The 18,423-nt window shown below is 32.8% G+C and overlaps 1 protein-coding gene across 1 annotated transcript; it reads left to right on the forward strand.

The window, feature by feature from the left end:
* Positions 13,587 to 15,886, forward strand: LOC109350586. Its single transcript, XM_019591809.1, has 2 exons — positions 13,587 to 14,370; positions 14,496 to 15,886. Exons 1-2 carry the CDS (start codon positions 13,587 to 13,589, stop codon positions 15,884 to 15,886), a joined length of 2,175 nt encoding a protein of 724 aa, XP_019447354.1.

The raw sequence follows: 18,423 nt of genomic DNA on the forward strand, positions 1-18,423 counted from the left end.
GATTGGGAAAAATAGAACGAATTACAGATAATCTCCTCCATCCTAAAAATGATGCAGATTTATTTCTTGCACCTTTTAATATCGGGTGGACATTTTTTAATTGTCTTTTATATTTCTTTCTTTAGTATGTTTGTTGTGCTTAATATTTCCTGACCATGTACATATGTTTTGTTAGGCCTCATTCGGTTTTGGTTGCCATCAATCGGGTCAATTAAGAAATATACTACTTTGTCTCATTGGCACATGGTGATATGAACAACTACCCCACTATGAAAGAGATGTTTTCTAGATAAGTGGACTACTCAGGTAAACTTTTAGTTACACTTACACTTTCATTTTTTGTTTAGTAATTAAGTACATTTTCTATTGTTTAGTGCGGTGAGAGTTTATAGAAGCTGTAATCGTACTAGAAACAAGATACCAAATCCCAAAATCAGGTGGACTCGTATAAAGGTATTGGCACAAATCATCTCAAACACTTATATGTTTAAAAACCAACTAATGTTATACTTATATGTTTACTTCATTTTAATTGTAGGCCCCTTACCAAACAAACCAGATAGATTACGACTATTATGTGCTGAAATTCATGAAGGAGATCATTAAGCAATGACCAACTAATGCAATCAAGATTGATGTCAAATCATATGCAAATCAACCATATTAGAGAACAATGATCAAACTTTGTACTTATTTATGTTGACAAATCATAGCAAAATGTATAGTAGATTAGTTTTGCACAGATTGTAGCTTAGAGAATTCAATGTAATGTATATGATTTGGTCTATACAATTCCTATGTAATTAATGTAGCACAAATTGTAGCTTACGGAATTTAATTCAATGTAAATATTACAATGTAATTATTGTTTAATATATAAATTCAGTTGTGTTCCTATATTCATTTTGTTGTTATGTTCTGTTTCTGTATGCCCTCATGTTAATTTCTGTTGTGTGCGTAACTGTGTAGAATTAGGAATAATGGTCTTCAACAATGTTTTTTTATTGCATTGTCGTTATAACCATACAGCAATGTTTTTTTAATAATACATTGTTGATTACATTTCATTCAACAATGCATTCAATAAAAAGGTTGTTGAGTACTTATCTCTCATTTATTTTCTTTAAGCTATACAAAAGTACATTCGGTAAGAAGCGCTATCGATATGATAAACAAAACTATTTCGTCTACACTTAATCGCTTAACACATGCTTTATTGATTAATTGTTTGAATGATATTTATTGTCATTATTAATTGTTCTATATATTTAATTAATTGTTATTAATCGAATGTCATAATGTAATTACTAATTTGAATTTCATTAAAAACAATGAATTGGTAAAAAAATGTTATATCTTCCACAACGTTTCCTTAAGATTGCCTTGTGGAACACTTACCTTATTTATATTTGAATGTTGAGTTCTCCCATAGTGTTTCCTCAAGGTTGCGCTGTTGATTAGATATCATTGACAATGTTATCTTCACTATGCGTTGTTTATTAGGTATCATTGACAACGATGTCGTAATTATGCTATGTTGAATATACTATCAGACTCTAAATAATTAAAATGTTCCCACCTTCATCAACAATCTCAACATTCACTTACTCAGTAGCGAAACGCATTTACTCAGCAGCGAAACGCATTTACTCTCAAAATCGACCTCGAAAATCATTCAACCTCAAAATCATTCACTCATTCAACACCAAAAATCATTCACTCATTTTACATGAAAATTATTCAACACCGACTTCAAAAATTCTTTACTCGTTTAACCTCGGAGTCATTATTCACCCATTCATCACCGAATTGAAAATGAGTTTTTCGTATGGTTATTTGCCTTTTTAATTACATTATTTTTAGCTTGTATATTTTTTTTAAGCATAAATCTCTAAAGCTTGTATTTAGCTTGTATTGAGTTATAAATATTTTCCTTATAAATGAGTGAAAATGATTTCACTCATTTAACTTGTATTGAGTTGGGGTTTTCGAGTTCCGACTCATTTAGCTTACATTATGAGTTAGGGTTCCCCCATTTTTAATTACATAATAATGCATTTGCTCTGCTTGGTGAGCTTAACTCCAAGCTTTAGGGATTTATGCTCATTAAATTTCTTTCTTAATAGAAAATGGATCGAAAATGGATGAATGTCAATCGATTGACGAATGAGCATGAAGAAGGAGTGAAATCATTTGTTAGGTATCCAATTGAGAATACTGAAAACCTTAATAGAATTTTTTGTCATTGCTTAAGATGTTGTTACTCAAACCGAATTACCCCAAACGAGTTAAAAGTTCATTTAATGTGTCACGGTATTTGTCAAAGTTACACATGTGGACAAGACATGGTGAGACGAGAGACATTATGGATTGTGATGATGAAATGCATATGAAAGACAACTATACAAATGCATATGAAGACGATCGTTTCGAGGAAATGGCAAACGTTGTCGAAGAGGATCTTTAGGATTGTCCTGAGATGTTTCAGCGGTTGATAAGTGATGCTGAGAAACCATTATATGATAGTTATACTAAATTCACAAGATTGGAAGCAATGTCAAGGTTGTATAAGTTTAAATTTGTTAATGGATGGACAGATAAGAGTTTCACCAACTTGCTCGCACTTCTGAATGATATGTTATCGGAAGATAATGTGTTCCCTTCTCGAACCTATGATGCAAAGCAAATGTTATGTTCCATAGGCATGGACTATACTAGTATACATGCTTGTGAAAATGATTGCATCTTATTTTTTAATGAGTATGCTTCATTAAAGTTTTGTCCTAAATGTAATGCATCACAATATAAGAAGGAAGACTCGATTCCTAAAAAGGTTGTATGGTATTTTCCCATCAAAATAAGATTCAAGCGTATGTTTAGCAATGCCAAGGAGGCAAAGAAGTTGACATGACATGATTAAGAAAGGATTAAAGATGGCATCCTGTAGATTCTCCTCATTGGAGAAAAATTGATCACGGCTATCCTAGTTTTGGTCAAGAATCAAGAAATCTATGCATTGCAGTGTCAACGGATGGAATTAGCCCACATGGTGTTCAAAGTTGCTCCCATAGTAAAAAAAGAAGTTAATTTATTATATATATTCATTAATAAATGTTAATTTCCCTCACTTTTAACATATATAACTATTTATCTTTCAATGGAAAATAAAATATAGTCAACATTTTTTAAAATTTTTGTAAAAAATGGGCAAAGACAAAATAGATGATAGATAAATTAAACTTCTGATCATTTTATTTCCATCATATGACCCTTAACTATTTGATCATAAGTATAATTTTCATCATAATGGAGAAAAAAACTGTATCTCATCAATAACAACAACATTCATTAATATCAGGAAGACATCTTCCATATCTGTAGCTCTTGCTCTGGCAAAGTTTATCACACTCGGGGTCATCAAATGATGGTCCACATTTTAATCCAAGACAATCATGTGCGTTTGTACCTAAAATACAACATTACACATTTCAATTAAAATCATAACAAATAAAATTTCATGCAAAATTTTATAAAGATAAAATCTATTATTTTCTTTCTTTTGTTACATACCATGCCAGAATTGCATTACAATGAAGGCCACAAAGATAATTCTGAAGAGATTCATGTAGACAATTGTGCGAGTAATAGCCATTTCTATATTGCTTTACACAATTACCTACAAGGCTGTATGTATCTTTATATACATCGAAATGGCTAAGACAAAAGGAAAGTTTTTAACAAGTTATGTAGTCATAATGAAAACAAAAATAAAGTATTAAATCCTGGTATGTGGGATCTGATATATTAATAAAATAATATTATAATGAAATATTATAAATTATTTTTATTGATAAAATATTGATTTCTAAATTTTTTTAATTAAGTAAAAGATCTACTATTGATTTGACAAACCTTTATAGAAATAATTTACTATTGATTTAAGTATAAGATCTACAATTTCTACATATTTCTTAAATATTTCTAGAAATTTGACAAACTTTTATTTGATCTACTATTTGATTTTATAATCTCCTTCATATTAAGTAAAAGATTTGACTGATTGAGTTTGTTTGAAGAAAATACATTATATTCTTATATGTGTTCTATTTAATCATTTTTTATAAAAATAGTTTTAGAACTAAACAAGAAGTACATGTGTCATACTTTTAATGATTGAAGGAGATAAGTTATATTTTATTATGAGAAATACTTTATTCTCTTAATTAGTTTATAGATAGAAGCAAAACATCATAACCATTCAAATACTTCAAGGATAAAAAGTAACACATTTCAACCATTATTTTAGCCTTGATACGATTTGTTATTAAAAATAGTTTTATTTTATTACTAATAAAGATTAAAAGAAAAGATATGAAATTCTAGTGAATATTGGTTATCAAAGGAATTTGTTGACATGTAATTAGTTATTTATTTTTTCATATATATTATTTTAATCGTTTTTAATCATTCATTATTTCAAAGTTTTTTATTAATCATGTTATTTTTGAGAGAGTAGGAGAAAAACATACATCATCATTGTAGTTTTTCTCACTTCAAGAGACGAAAGAAACAATACTACTTGTCAAGACTACTTTAACTAGAGGAGAGGATGGAAATATAATTTCAGTGACTATCATCCACTTAACATTTTAATAGATCACATATTTAAAATAATACTTTTACAAATTAACTAATTATTCAAAAGTTAAAGAAACAAATAAAATAAGAAATATTACTTGCAATTATTATGTTGCACGGAAAAAAAAGGATTTGACGTCAGCACATGCAAAGGGGAGAATGATATGGAACTAGAAAGTTACGTAGGATCCTATGTAGGAATGTTGAGGGAGTGACATTAAACATGATATTCACATTAAATGGTTCAACTTTAGTAACATCTCGGTTTTGTTGGAAAGAATTTTCAACGCCGGTTTACTAATATGAATTTAGTATTTTAATACAAGTAATAATGAGTGATATTTATTTATGTTTTCCTTTATTAATTGAACTACTTCATTATGGAAGGTTGGTAAAGAATAAATAAATAAAGCAATAAATAGTTAGTTGCAGAATTTAAGTGATAGAAAATAAATATTAGTTATGTAAAGTAAATGACTGAAAAATAAAAGTTAGGAGTTAGATCACTCATTATGAGTGTTTCTTTTTCCTTTTCACAAAGATAAAATTTATGAATTAAATTGCACTTTGATTCCACAGTTTTTTCTTTGTCAACAAATAAAATTTATAATTTAACACTTTACTATTTTACACTTGCATCTCTTTCAAGATTCAATTATAGTATAATATAGGGTTATGTCGAACCACGAGGAATTGCCTAATAGAAATGTGCTCATACTTTGTATATTTTATCACAAGTAAGAAAGTAACATATAAAGTTGTTTTGTGATTTTATGAACTAAGAAACATTAAAAAGTAAAGAACTAACTATTTTCAAATTCAACAGTGTAAAATTGATTTGAAAGATGAAATTATTTCTTGACTCAAATGATTTTGAAAACATTACAAGTTATGTGTTATACTTTCGATTAATTCCATACATCATTTCTAAATCCTTTATCTAGTGTTCTATAATGATAAGATGATTTTCAAAGAGGTATTGCTTGTCACAATTTCCTACCAGACTATATGTATCTTTTAATATGCAGTCAAAATGAAAACAAAAATAAAATATTAAATCCTGGTAGGTGGGATATGATATATTAATAAAATAATATTATAATGTAATATTATCAATTATTTTTATTGATAAAACATTGATTTCTAAATATTTCTTAATTAAGTAAAAGATCTACTATTGATTTGACAAACGTTTATAGAAATAATCTACTATTGATTTTAAGTCAAAGATTTTTTATTGATTTCTAAATATTTCTAAAAATTTGACAAACTTTTATTTATCTACTATTGATTTTAAAATCTCCTTCACATTATGTAAAAGATTTGACTGATTGAGTTTGTTTTAAGAAAATAAAGCATCTCTTGATATTAAGAGATAAATCTCCTTCACCATTAAAATTATAACATGTGTTCTATTTAATCATTTTCTACAAAAATATTTTTAGAACTAAACAAAAAGTACATTTGTCATTTTTTTAATGACTGAATGAATAAGTTATCCCATGTTATGAGGAAATACTTTACTCCACTTAATTAGTTTATAGATAGAAGCAAAAACATCATAGTCGTTCAAATACTTAAATGGATAACCAACGAACGTTGGTTCAAGTGGTACATGCTTGATAACAGTTAAGTCAGGTCTTGGGTTCAAGTCTTATGGATGGAAAAAATGCAATCTGGGAGAGTTAGCCTCACGTACATGTAGATGTTCCCGACTCGAATAGAATTGCCTCCAGTACGAGGAGACCCGGGGGAAACAAAAAAAATACTTAAAAGGATAAAAAGTAACACATTACATCCATTATTTTAGCCTTGATACGATTTGATATTAAAAATAGTTTTATTTTATTAATTATTTTAATTGTTTTTAATCATTCATTATTACAAAGTTTTTTTATTAATTATGTTAGATTTGAGAGAGTAGGAGAAAAACATACATCATCGTTATAGTTTTTCTCAAAGAAACAATACTAATGGTCAATACTGCTTTGACCAAAGGAGAGGATGGAAATATAATTTCAGTCACTATCGTCCACTTAACATCTTAATAGATCACATATTTAAAATAATACTTTTACTAATCAACTAATGATTCAAAAGTTAAAGAAAAAAAATAAAACAATAATTTTTACTTGCAATTATTATGTTGCACGAAAAAAGAGGATTTGACGTTAACACATCGAAAAAGGAGGGAGCACATCTATTGTACCATAAAATGTACTACTCTATATATCACTGCTTGTGATTGGTTGAAAAAATATATTTAAATCAAAATTTTAATAGTTAATTCTTTTTCTGACCAATCACAAGCAGTGATATATAGAGTAGTACATTTTAAATCAAAATTTTAATAGTTAAATCAAAATATATTTAAAATGTACTACTCTAAAAAAATACTTAAAAGAATAAAAAATAACACATTACATCCATTATTTTAGCCTTGATACGATTTGATATTAAAAATAGTTTTTTTTTATTAATTATTTTAATTTTTTTTAATCATTCATTATTTCAAAGTTTTTTTATTAATTATATTAGATTTGAGAGAGTATGAGAAAAACATACATCATCATTATAGTTTTTCTTAAAGAAACAATACTAATGGTCAATACTGCTTTAACCAAAGGAGAGGATGGAAATAAAATTTCAGTCACTATGGTCCACTTAACATCTTAATAGATCACATATTTAAAATAATACTTTTACTAATTAACTAATGACTCAAAAGTTAAAGAAAAAAAATAAAACAAGAATTTTTACTTGCAATTATTATGTTGCACGAAAAAAGAGGATTTGACGTTAACACATCGAAAAAGGAGGGAGCACATCTGTTGTACCATAAAATGTACTACTCTATATATCACTGCTTGTGATTGGTTGAAAAAATATATTTAAATCAAAATTTTAATAGTTAATTCTTTTTCTGATCAATCACAAGTTGTGACACATACAGTGACAACTGACAAACTGTTTTAGGACAGCAGATGTCCACTCAAAAAAGGAGGATGACATGCAACTAGAAAGTTACATAATCCTATGTAGGAATGTTGAGGGAGTGACATTAAACATGATATTCACATTAAATGGTTCAACTTTCTTTTTAAGCGAAAAATGATGTGAGAGCTTAATGAAAACATAGCTTAAAATCTAATTATCGTTAGTGTAAAGTTTTTTACACCATCGACATATCATCTACCATTGATTTGTATTAGTTTTGTTTGAGAGTCAATAATGATTAACACATGACTGATAAATGATTCACCAACAGTGTAAAAAAATACTTATATTATCAATGTAGACATATTAAATCCATAAAAAAATGTCTTATTTTCTTTAATAATTGAATATTAAAAAAGCAAGGGAAAAACTATCCTCACCATAACATCTTGGCTTAAATGGAGTGATTAATGACATCTTCTTAGTTAGAGATTTACAATGAAGTCTTATGCTATGATAAAAATATGTACATATTATTTTAATTTTTGAATTAAATAACCATGTTAATGCGTTAATTTAATTTTTTATTTAATTTTTTTTTGTTATGTTTTTTTGGTGAATTTGATTGGTGGATGAAGTGTAAGTCATAAATTTGCATTATTAATACATTAATATATATTCATTAAAAAGATGTATATTGAGAAATAAATATTTATTCAAGAAACATGGTTGAGGATAAGAGTGATTGCAATTAACCTAAACAATTGGTTCTACACATGATGAGAATTTTTCATATTAACCATTGGCTAAGCTGAATATGTACACATAGGGAGAGCAATATAGTTGCATTACATCATTTTGCTAGTACCCAGACGACAACACGAGGTGAATTATGCATTTCTCAAACCAAGACATTCCCTTGAAAGCAGATCAATCTGGAGTTAATTGATCAAGATCTTCTATGAAATGACTCATTGTCCCAGTATAATAATCACAAGGTGAATTTGTATTGAATCTCTGTGGGTATGGAGGTTCCACCTTATTCGAGGGTTAGAAGTCAATAATGATTTTTGAAAAAGTTGCAGTAATAAGTCAGAATATGGCATCGGAATTGGATCATGCAAACTCTTCCATTTTCGCTTTCGGGACTGCCCTTTCCTACCATTTGTAAAGGTATAACATGATGCTTGTAGAAAATAAGGCATTTGAGGTTGGCTGAGGGTCTCCATGAATGCACTTTCCACTTCCATATCCTCACTTTCTAGATCATAACTTTGGATTGTCGTGTTGGCTAAGTTTTTTGCAATCTTGTCATTTGTAAAGTGATTCTCAATTCTTTCCCCTATGGTTATCAATTGACGAAAATAAGAAGAGACATTTCCGATCATCTAATCAAAGAATGGAGGTTATATGGTATTGATAAACAATGAAACATTCTCTTCATCAGACAACTTAAGCTTCAACTGAGCGGCTACTCCTGCCCATCTTTGGACATATTCCCTTAAGGTCTCATTATTTCTCTTAGACTTATTCTTGAGTAACATCCTATTAGGATCATGATCATTTTTGTAGTTGTATTGTTTAAGGAAAATGATATACAAATCATTGAAACATTTGATATGAGAATGTTCGAGACGCATGTACCAAGTGATGATAGCTCCACTAAGGCTCTCTTGGAAAACATTGATTAGCACATTGTCATCCCCGATATATGGAGTCATTTTCCTAGCATACATCGTGAGGTGATTCTTAGGACATGATGTTCCTTGATATTTCTCAAATTCAAGTATCTTGAACTTTGGTGATAATATCACATTTGGTACCGAGCACATGTTTTTAACGTCCTTCAAACTATAGGGCCATGCTTCCTCAATAACTTCAATTGTTTCTACGATTGCCTTAATCTTCTCCCAATCTTGAGGGTTTATGACATTGTAGAGCACTGAAGAATGATAGGGATTATCATGGCTAACTAGGTTTCCATATGATATGAAATTTTCAAATATGTCCTTGAGGATGGTGTATAAATATAGGCAGTTGATTTATCCAGTGTAGTCTTGGTTCTTCCTTCTTAGATCATTTCTTCCGAGTCTAATGGTGTCGCCTTTGAAATCAAATTTCAACTCATGAGTGTTTTTGGTATGATTTATGTTTGAGGCGTATGAATGGTTGAGATGTATGAATGACATGATGATGTAATTTTTTATTTATGTAATATGCATGCATATTATTCTTTTCCTTCTTTTTGAATTCATGTCAAGATGCATGAATTGACTTATTTTTTATTTTTTTCGAATTATTTTTGGTATTATATGAAATGTAACATATGAATGATTTATTAATTTTTTATGAATGTATGCATGTGTAGATGAATGTGTGATGATATATCATTTTTGAATGATTAGATAGATGAATATTTGATTGATAAATTTTGTTTTATTTTTTTATTTTCTGAATGTATGTCTAAATGAATGTGTGAATGATATTTTTTGACTCGTTATATAAATGAAGGAATATTTGAATGATGTAACTTTTGGAATGATGTATATCTTTTGTGAATTATGAAATTTTGAAATGAATGTATGAATGATGATTTTTATTTTTAATAAATGTTTGAATGATGTATATTTTGATGAATGTATGAATGATATTTTTTCTATTGAACGTTTGAATGATGTATATTTTGATAAATGTATGAATAATGTTAGGTATCAGTGGCCTAGACACACCTAGAAGGGGATTGAATAAGTGCAGCGGCTATCAATTACTACTTCTCACACTAAAACCCAATTCTGGAAAACATCCCAGTTAATAGATTAACCAGTGAGCTTAATCGATTAACGCACAACAGAAACAGAATTATCATAGCAGCTATTTGCACAGTTATTTATCAACAGATAAGCAGAGATACAACATATATCTTTATGCAATATTAACAAGAATACAACAAGGTATAACCATACAAAATATCACCTTCAAACTTGAATGGAAACAGTAAGAATTATAAAGAAGATTAAGAGAGAACACCTTCCACAGATGGATTTTTATCCTGGTTCGTTTGTGGTCCACTGCAAACTACATTCAGGCCTCCCCTTCTAATCTTGGGATATTTTCTTCTTCACTATATTGAATACAAGTATAATCACATACACCAATTCAAATTACAAGACTCAAGATGCTTCTTTCTTGAATTCCTAGAATCTCTAATCTTTGGTTTGACTATCCCTATCTCCTGAAAAAACCTTTCTCGCGATCCAGCCCCAACCAAGATTCTCGTTTTCAATTCAAGACCTCTAGTCTTGGTGAAGACACACTCTATCTCAATGGTGGTAAGACACCAAGAGACTAATCCAAAGTGCAAAAACAGTTTACAAATAACAAGGTTTACCAAACACTAAAATGCTCAAATTAAAATTATGAAAAACCTCAAAGATTAACCCACTCTCAAGTAACACAAGTCATCATCCATATGTGAGTTAATCGAAAATAATAAACACATAATATTTCTCTAAGAATCTCTATCAAGAATGCATAAACATGTAAGAAAGAATGGATGAGATTAAGCATATGAAAACAACATGCAATACACCTGAACAACTTCAACAAAACATGTTAATCTCTCTTCCTCACACATGCATCTCTCTCTGCAAATTATAAATTAAATCACGAAAATATGCTCTCTAATCAATTCTAAATAATAGTATGCAATGCTACACGTCTCTGCAATTTTCCTAAACTTATACAAAACATATTTGACACTTCAAACTGTTGCAATCAGTTAAGCAGTTAAAACAGAAAATAGTTGTAACAGAAAACAATTGAGTTAATTGATTAAGTCACCACGTTAATCGATAAACCAACATATTAAAAATGTGATTAAAAGGCAAACTACTCATATGTTATGCTTAACTCCTATACATGTTTTAGCAATTATATTATGTCTAATATGCACATATAACATGTATGATTAATGCATGAACATACAATTAACTAGATGACGTGTCCATGAATATGATATGACAATTATAATGGCTTGTGAGACTTGCATCTAGGTTTACCTCACCTATACTCACTCACTAAGGCACACATCCCAGACTACATAGAAATATGACTCTATTGATATAACCTAGTCTAGATATGACCAATGAGTTCTAGGAGTGTTGATTGTTGAGTCATCTTCAAGCTTTAATTAATTCCTTGTCTTCATCAAAACATTGCTAGTGCAATCATTGACACTTTGCACTTTCAAATAATTGGTATGCCTGAATTTGAGGTAGTGGTGTCTATGCATTTTATATGTCCCTATATGTTGTAGACCCTATTTTGGAGAAATATAACCTCAATTATAATACAATAAAATGTCATGGTAAAACTCTAAGCTTATTAAGATGATAGGTAACTTATCCTTAGGGTGCTTAGCCCATCAGAGGGAGTAGAAATTATCCCTACGACACTCAGCCCATCGTAGTGTGTGAAAATTATCCCTAAGGCGTTGAGCCTTTGTTGGAAATGAAAATTATCCCTAGGGACCTTAGCCCAAGACAAGGAATGTAATTGACATTAGTCGTTTAGTGGCATAAGGATATCAAAGTACAAAGAGGTCATTGTACCACTTATACATGGGTGACATATTCATCTGAACTAGGGACGTCTAGTCCCTTTATGTTATGAAATGAAATGATAACTGAAGATATAAAGGTTATGCTTCATGTGTCTTATATTTGATATTTCCTAGAAGGTTTTCGGAATGTCTAGAGGACAGAAACTTAGGATGAGGAACTATGTTTTATTTAAAGTGGACTCGATAAAAGCTCTAGACTTCTAGGTCACCAGATTGCATCCAATCTCAGAAGAAAAGAAACCTAAAATATCGTAGGTTAGAAACAAGAGGAGCATAACCCCGCAAGTGTCTAACTCATAATACTTGATAACAATCTAGATGGATCATCATGCTTATACTAGTGAGATTGAATCTAACACCAGGAAAAGCAAATGTCCATTCTGTCTCAAACTTAAATCTCTAATACCGTGGCAAAAAATAATTCTCACCCCCAAAAGTTGCAACAATAATCAAATACGGAGTTCACATATAATAGAAATATGGTTTTATGATGGACAAATGCCTTAAATCAAGGCGATAATCTTCCCCATTGGTTAAATTCCTTAGCTTAGTGGAAGATTGAACAACAAAGAGCATCAATTAGGGGAAAATCTAACAACTTTATTGAAATATAAATGTCTTATAAAAATATTAAAGAATCTTTTCTAATATGATATTACAAATAAAATTACTGTAATAATGCTTAAACTTATATATTCACATTCAACATCAATAAAAAAAAAGACAATTTACTGCACATGGGTCTTTTTTAGCAAGATCTGAAGATGATACATATATGAAATCTCATATTGACAAGTAAAGATGTTATTTTTGATGCCCATAGTAGGATTATTTTGAAAGAATGTGACCTGCTAGGGTTTGACCTCCAACATTCTTGGAGTACCATTTTCTACCATGAACATTGCACCAATCATTCCCTAGTCTTTCCTTGGAGGCCCAATCCCAGCAAGGGATGCTCCTCCTCCTTCAAGATCAGTTCAAGATCCTGTCCCAGCTCCAGCTAGAAAAAAATCTTTTGCTCAAGCACTCAAAAACTCATGCAATTTCACTATATCTTAGTTGCCTCAACCTTGCATTAAGGGAGAAGCCATTGCCATTAAAATACCGGAGGAATACTACCAAGCATGTTTGTAAAGGTGTAAAAACCACCTTCATGTTCGTCTAATCCTATCTAAAGGAGACAACCCTTTAAAGTTCTTAGATTTAAAGGAGAAACTGGCAAGACTATGGTGCAAGCTAGGCAAATGGACCATGATTTTACTAGGCAAGGGTTTCTATGATTTTTCTTTCTCCTCCATGGAAAATATGCGAAGTGTATGTTCAGTAGGTGCTTGGAGTTTGAAACCAGGGTTCCTCCGAGTTTTCCTATGGACCCCTGATTTCAACCCGAATGTGCAAAAATCTTCTCATGCTCAATGTTGGGTTCGTATCCTTAACTTGCCCCCAGGAATATTGGAGTGCCATAATCATCTTCTCAATAGCTGGAGGAATTGGTACTCCAATATCTTTAGATGAAACAACTACAAACAGATCTTTTGGCCATTTTGCGAAAGTGTTGGTGGAGCTTAATCTGAAATCTAAACTGCCAAATCAAATACTTGTGGAGAGGGACGGCTTTGCATTCTTTGTGCCGATAGAATATGAGAGCCTCCCACATTTCTGCAACGGTTGCCAAACAATTGGGCATACATTGGCCAATTGTATAAGAGACAAGGTTACTGAAGACATTTCTAAGCCAACAACCAAGAAATCTCACAGCAAAGAAAAATCCAAGCCTGTTATGGCAGAGGATTTGTGCATTGATCTGGTTATTGAAGAGAATGAAGATCTTGAGGGTATGGAAAGAATGGAGATTTCTCCAATTGTGAATAATGACCCGGTTGTAGCACAAGCGGCAAATCCTGTAAAAATTATAGGTGAAATCCCTTTAAGTGAGGCCCTGGATGCTATGCAGAATCAAAGTGAAAACTTTGTGGTTCAAGAAACTGAGTTTCTCACTAACCAGGTGGCAACTAGTGACATGAGGATTGTAGGGAAACGGTGGGCTGATGAGGTTGAAGTCCAGGAGGAGGAGGACACTGAGGACAGCTTCACTCATGTTCTTAGCAAATCTCAGAAAAAAAAGATGAGGAGGAAAAATTCACAAGAAAAGGTCTACTTTACCCGACGGGATGGTAATACTCACATTAATTAATTAAGGTTATACACTGGAATTGTAGAGGTTTTGGTAACTCAAACTCTAGAATAGTTCTAAAGAATTTTTGCTTTTCTAATAAACCTGACTTGGTGTTCTTGGCAGAGCCAATGATTACTTCTAATTCAGTGTCTCAGTCCTTCTGGAAGGCCATGAATCTCAAGTTGTTTACTGTGAATAATAAAGGTAACATTTGGGGGCTTTGTAACTTTGGGCTCTCCCCCTCTGTCATTGACACATCGAGCCAACACATAACCATCTCAATTACCCTGGACAATAAGCATTTGCACACGAGTGTTATATATGGTCATACCAATCATATCCATCGTAGACAATTGTGGTCTTATCTGCATAATCTCATGACTAACTACCCTGGTTCTTGGTGTACTCTGGGTGATTACAATGTTGTTTTAGGTGCACATGAGTGCAAGGGGAAAAGACCCCCTTCTCGGATTTCTTGTGATGAGTTCAAAATTTTTGTTGGTAACAATAACCTTTTGCATCTACCAACTACAGGGGCTAAGTTCACCTGGTCCAACAAGAGAATGGGGGTAGCCCTTACTGAAAGAAGGTTGGATAGAGCTCTCTGTAATGAGGAATGGCTTGGTATTTGGACTCAGGTTTCATGTTGTACCTTGCCAAGGATTGCTTCTGATCATTTTCCTTTGCTGTTGTCCTCTAGTTCCATCATCTTTAGCCAGCTAACCCCTTTTAGATTTCATAAAATGTGGGTGAGCCATTCATATTGCAAAAGACTGGTTTCTGCTACCTGGAGTAAATCTGTGATAGGTTGCCCAATGTTTGTTCTAGCTCAAAATCTTAGAATGTTGAAGCTGGAGCTAAAAGGGTGGAACAAAAATGTTTTTTGTAACATTCATCTCAGAGTTAGTCAAGCTAAGCTTAAGGTGGAGGAGATTCAGAGGTGTATGGAGCTTATAGAACCTGATCAGGATCTGTTAGATCAGGATACCCTTGCTCAAAATGAGTTGTTACATGCTCTAAGGGTGGAGGAGGAATTCTGGCATGAGAAGTCAAGACTAAATTGGCCCATCAATGGTGATAGAAATACGAGTTTCTTTCATAAGGTTGCCAAAATCAGACACACAACAAAGGCTATCTCTATGCTAAATGTTGGGGACAGAATTCTGGAAAATCAGGAGGACATAGCTAACCATGTGTTGAGCTACTTCACATACCTGTTTGTCTCTCAAAACAACACTACCCCTAATGGTCTAATCAATGATGTAATTACCAGCTTGGTCAATGAACATGACAACTATATGCTCACTGCCCTGCCCTCCTCCTCTGAAATCAAGAATGTTGTCTTCTTAATGAATGGTGATGGGGCCCCCGACCCTGATGGTTTTGGTGGCAACTCCTATCATGCTTTTTGGGACATTGTTGAGTTGGATGTGTGCAATTCTGTTGGCCAATTCTTCAAGCATGGTTGGATTCTTCCCAACTTGAACTCCAACTTTGTTATCCTAATACCCTGACAAAGTGGAGGATTTTAGGCCAATAGCCCTGGCCAATTTTCAATTCAAGATAATCACCAAGATCCTAGCTGTCAGGCTTGCCATAATTGCCCCTAAAATTCTTTCCACTCACCAAAGGGGATTTATCAAGGACATGAAAATTCAGGACTGCATTTGCATTGCCTCTGAAGCAATTAACCTGCTTGATCATAAAGTCTTTGGAGGCAATCTTGCAATCAAGTTGGACATCAGGAAAGCTTTTGACACAATGGATTGGTGCTTCCTATTAGTCACTCTCAAGGCCTTTTGTTTTTGCAACCAATTCTGCTCCTGGATCAGAGCTATCCTTCAATCTGTTAGAATGTCAATCATTGTCAATGGCCAAAGTGTGGGATTCTTCAATTGCAGCAGAGGAGTTAGGCAAGGTGACCCCCTTTCTCCTTTACTATTTTGCATTGCTGAAAATGTGCTAAGCAGGGGCATTATGAAGTTGGTTAATGAAGGCAAGCTCAACCCAATCTCTGGTCCTGCCTCAGCCAAGACTCCTAGCCACATCCTTTATGTTGATGATATACTCATCTTCTGTAAAGGTATTAAAAGAGATCTGCTATGCCTAAACCAACTTCTCAAGGACTATGGTTCTGCCTCTGGTCAATACATCAACACCAATAAATGCAAATTCTTCTCTACTAATGCTTCTTCCAGGAAAGTGGCCAATCTAAAAAGCTACTTGGGTTTCTCTATGGGATCACTCCCTTTTGCTTATCTTGGTGTCCCAATCTTCACATGGAAGCCCAAGAAGTATCACCTTCAACATATAGTTGGTAAGATCCTATTTAAGTTAGCTAAATGGAAGGGCTCTAGTCTCTCTATTATGGGCAGAGTTGAGCTGGTTAAATCCGTCATCCAAAGCATGCTCTTATATAGCTTCCACATCTACAAATGGCCAACTCAATTGCTCAAGACATTGGATAGGAAAATCAGAAACTTCATCTAGTCTGGTGACACTGAGGTCAAAAAACTGGTAACTGTGGCTTGGAATCAGGTTCGAAACCCCCTAGCTGATGGAGGTTTGGGTATTAAGTCTATATCTATGATTAACAAAGCTGCTATGTTGAAATTGGCTTGGGAAATGGTTTCTTCTAACCATGATTGGGCTAAGTTCTACAAAAACAGATTTGGTTGTAGCAGATCTAAACCTACTAGGTACTTCAAATCATCTATATGGCATGGTATCAAGGAGCAATGGAATTTGGTCTTCAAGAACTCAATCTGGTTGGTTGGAGAGGGGCACAACATCAATTTTTGGACAGATAACTGGCTAGGGGACCCTCTAGTGGAGCTATTGGAAATTCCCCCTCATATTCACTCTACCTTGCAGGCTAAGGTTGTTGACTTCATAGATAACTCTAACTGGATCATACCTAATACTTTAGCCACAAGGTACCCTATGATCAGTAGGAAAATTGCTTCTACTATAGCCTCCGAGGGCATGGACAAGCTGGTTTGGAGCAACTCTAATGATGGTAAGCTATCTCTAAAAGCTTCTTTTGCTTGTGTGTGTAATCCTGATGTCCTCCTTCTAGCCTAAAGCACATTTGGTCAACACACATTGCCCCTTCGAAGTCTTTCATCCTCTGGAGAATATGAAAGAATCGTATGCCAACTGATGAAAATATTCAGAAAAAGGGGTGTGACATTGCTTCCATGTGTAGCCTCTGCAGAGCCAATACTGAAACAACAAAGCACCTCTTCTTGCAGTGCCCCTTTGCTGCTTATCTGTGGTCTTGGTTGAGGGATGTTTTCTCTAAATCCCTGGACTTCTCCTCAATTAATAATATCATGGCTTTCTCCGAAACAGCCTGGAGTCCTTTGCTAAAGCATGTGTCCTTAGCCTGTATTATCCACACAATTAGCATCATTTGGTACTGCATAAACCAGTTAAGGCTTGAAGGCAGGAAAATATCCATGGCCCAAGTAATTGCTAAGATTAGAAGAGAAACTACTCTAGATGGATCATGCTCTAATGCAATTGCCTTCTCTTCTCTGCATGAATTCAGCATATTGAAATTTTTTAATGTCCCTCTTAATTATAGCAAGGCTCATTCATACTCTGATGTGATTTGGAAAAGGCCTACTTGGGGTGTGCTTAAAGTTAATACAGATGGCTCTGCCCATGGTGCCCCCAGTCATGCAGGAGGAGGAGGTATTTTTAGAGATCATCAAGGAAATTTCATAGCTTGTTTTGCATCCTATCTGGATATCAACAATGCCCTATTTGCTGAATTGCATACGACAATCCTTGCTATTGAGATAGCTCATCACAAAGGTTGGAAGAACCTTTGGCTGGAATGTGACTCAACATTGGTGGTTAGTATTTTCAAAGGGTCAATCAATCCTCCTTGGCAATTACATAACAGATTTGTTAGATGCAAGCTTCTCTTGGGTAATATGAATTTCATCATCTCTCACATATTCAGAGAAGGGAACACTTGTGCGGATAAGCTTGCTAATCATGGTATTCATACTAGATCAAGCACTTGGTGGAATATTATGCC

The sequence above is a fragment of the Lupinus angustifolius genome, chromosome LG06 (genome assembly GCF_001865875.1).
Source record: "Lupinus angustifolius cultivar Tanjil chromosome LG06, LupAngTanjil_v1.0, whole genome shotgun sequence".
NCBI lineage: Eukaryota > Viridiplantae > Streptophyta > Magnoliopsida > Fabales > Fabaceae > Lupinus > Lupinus angustifolius.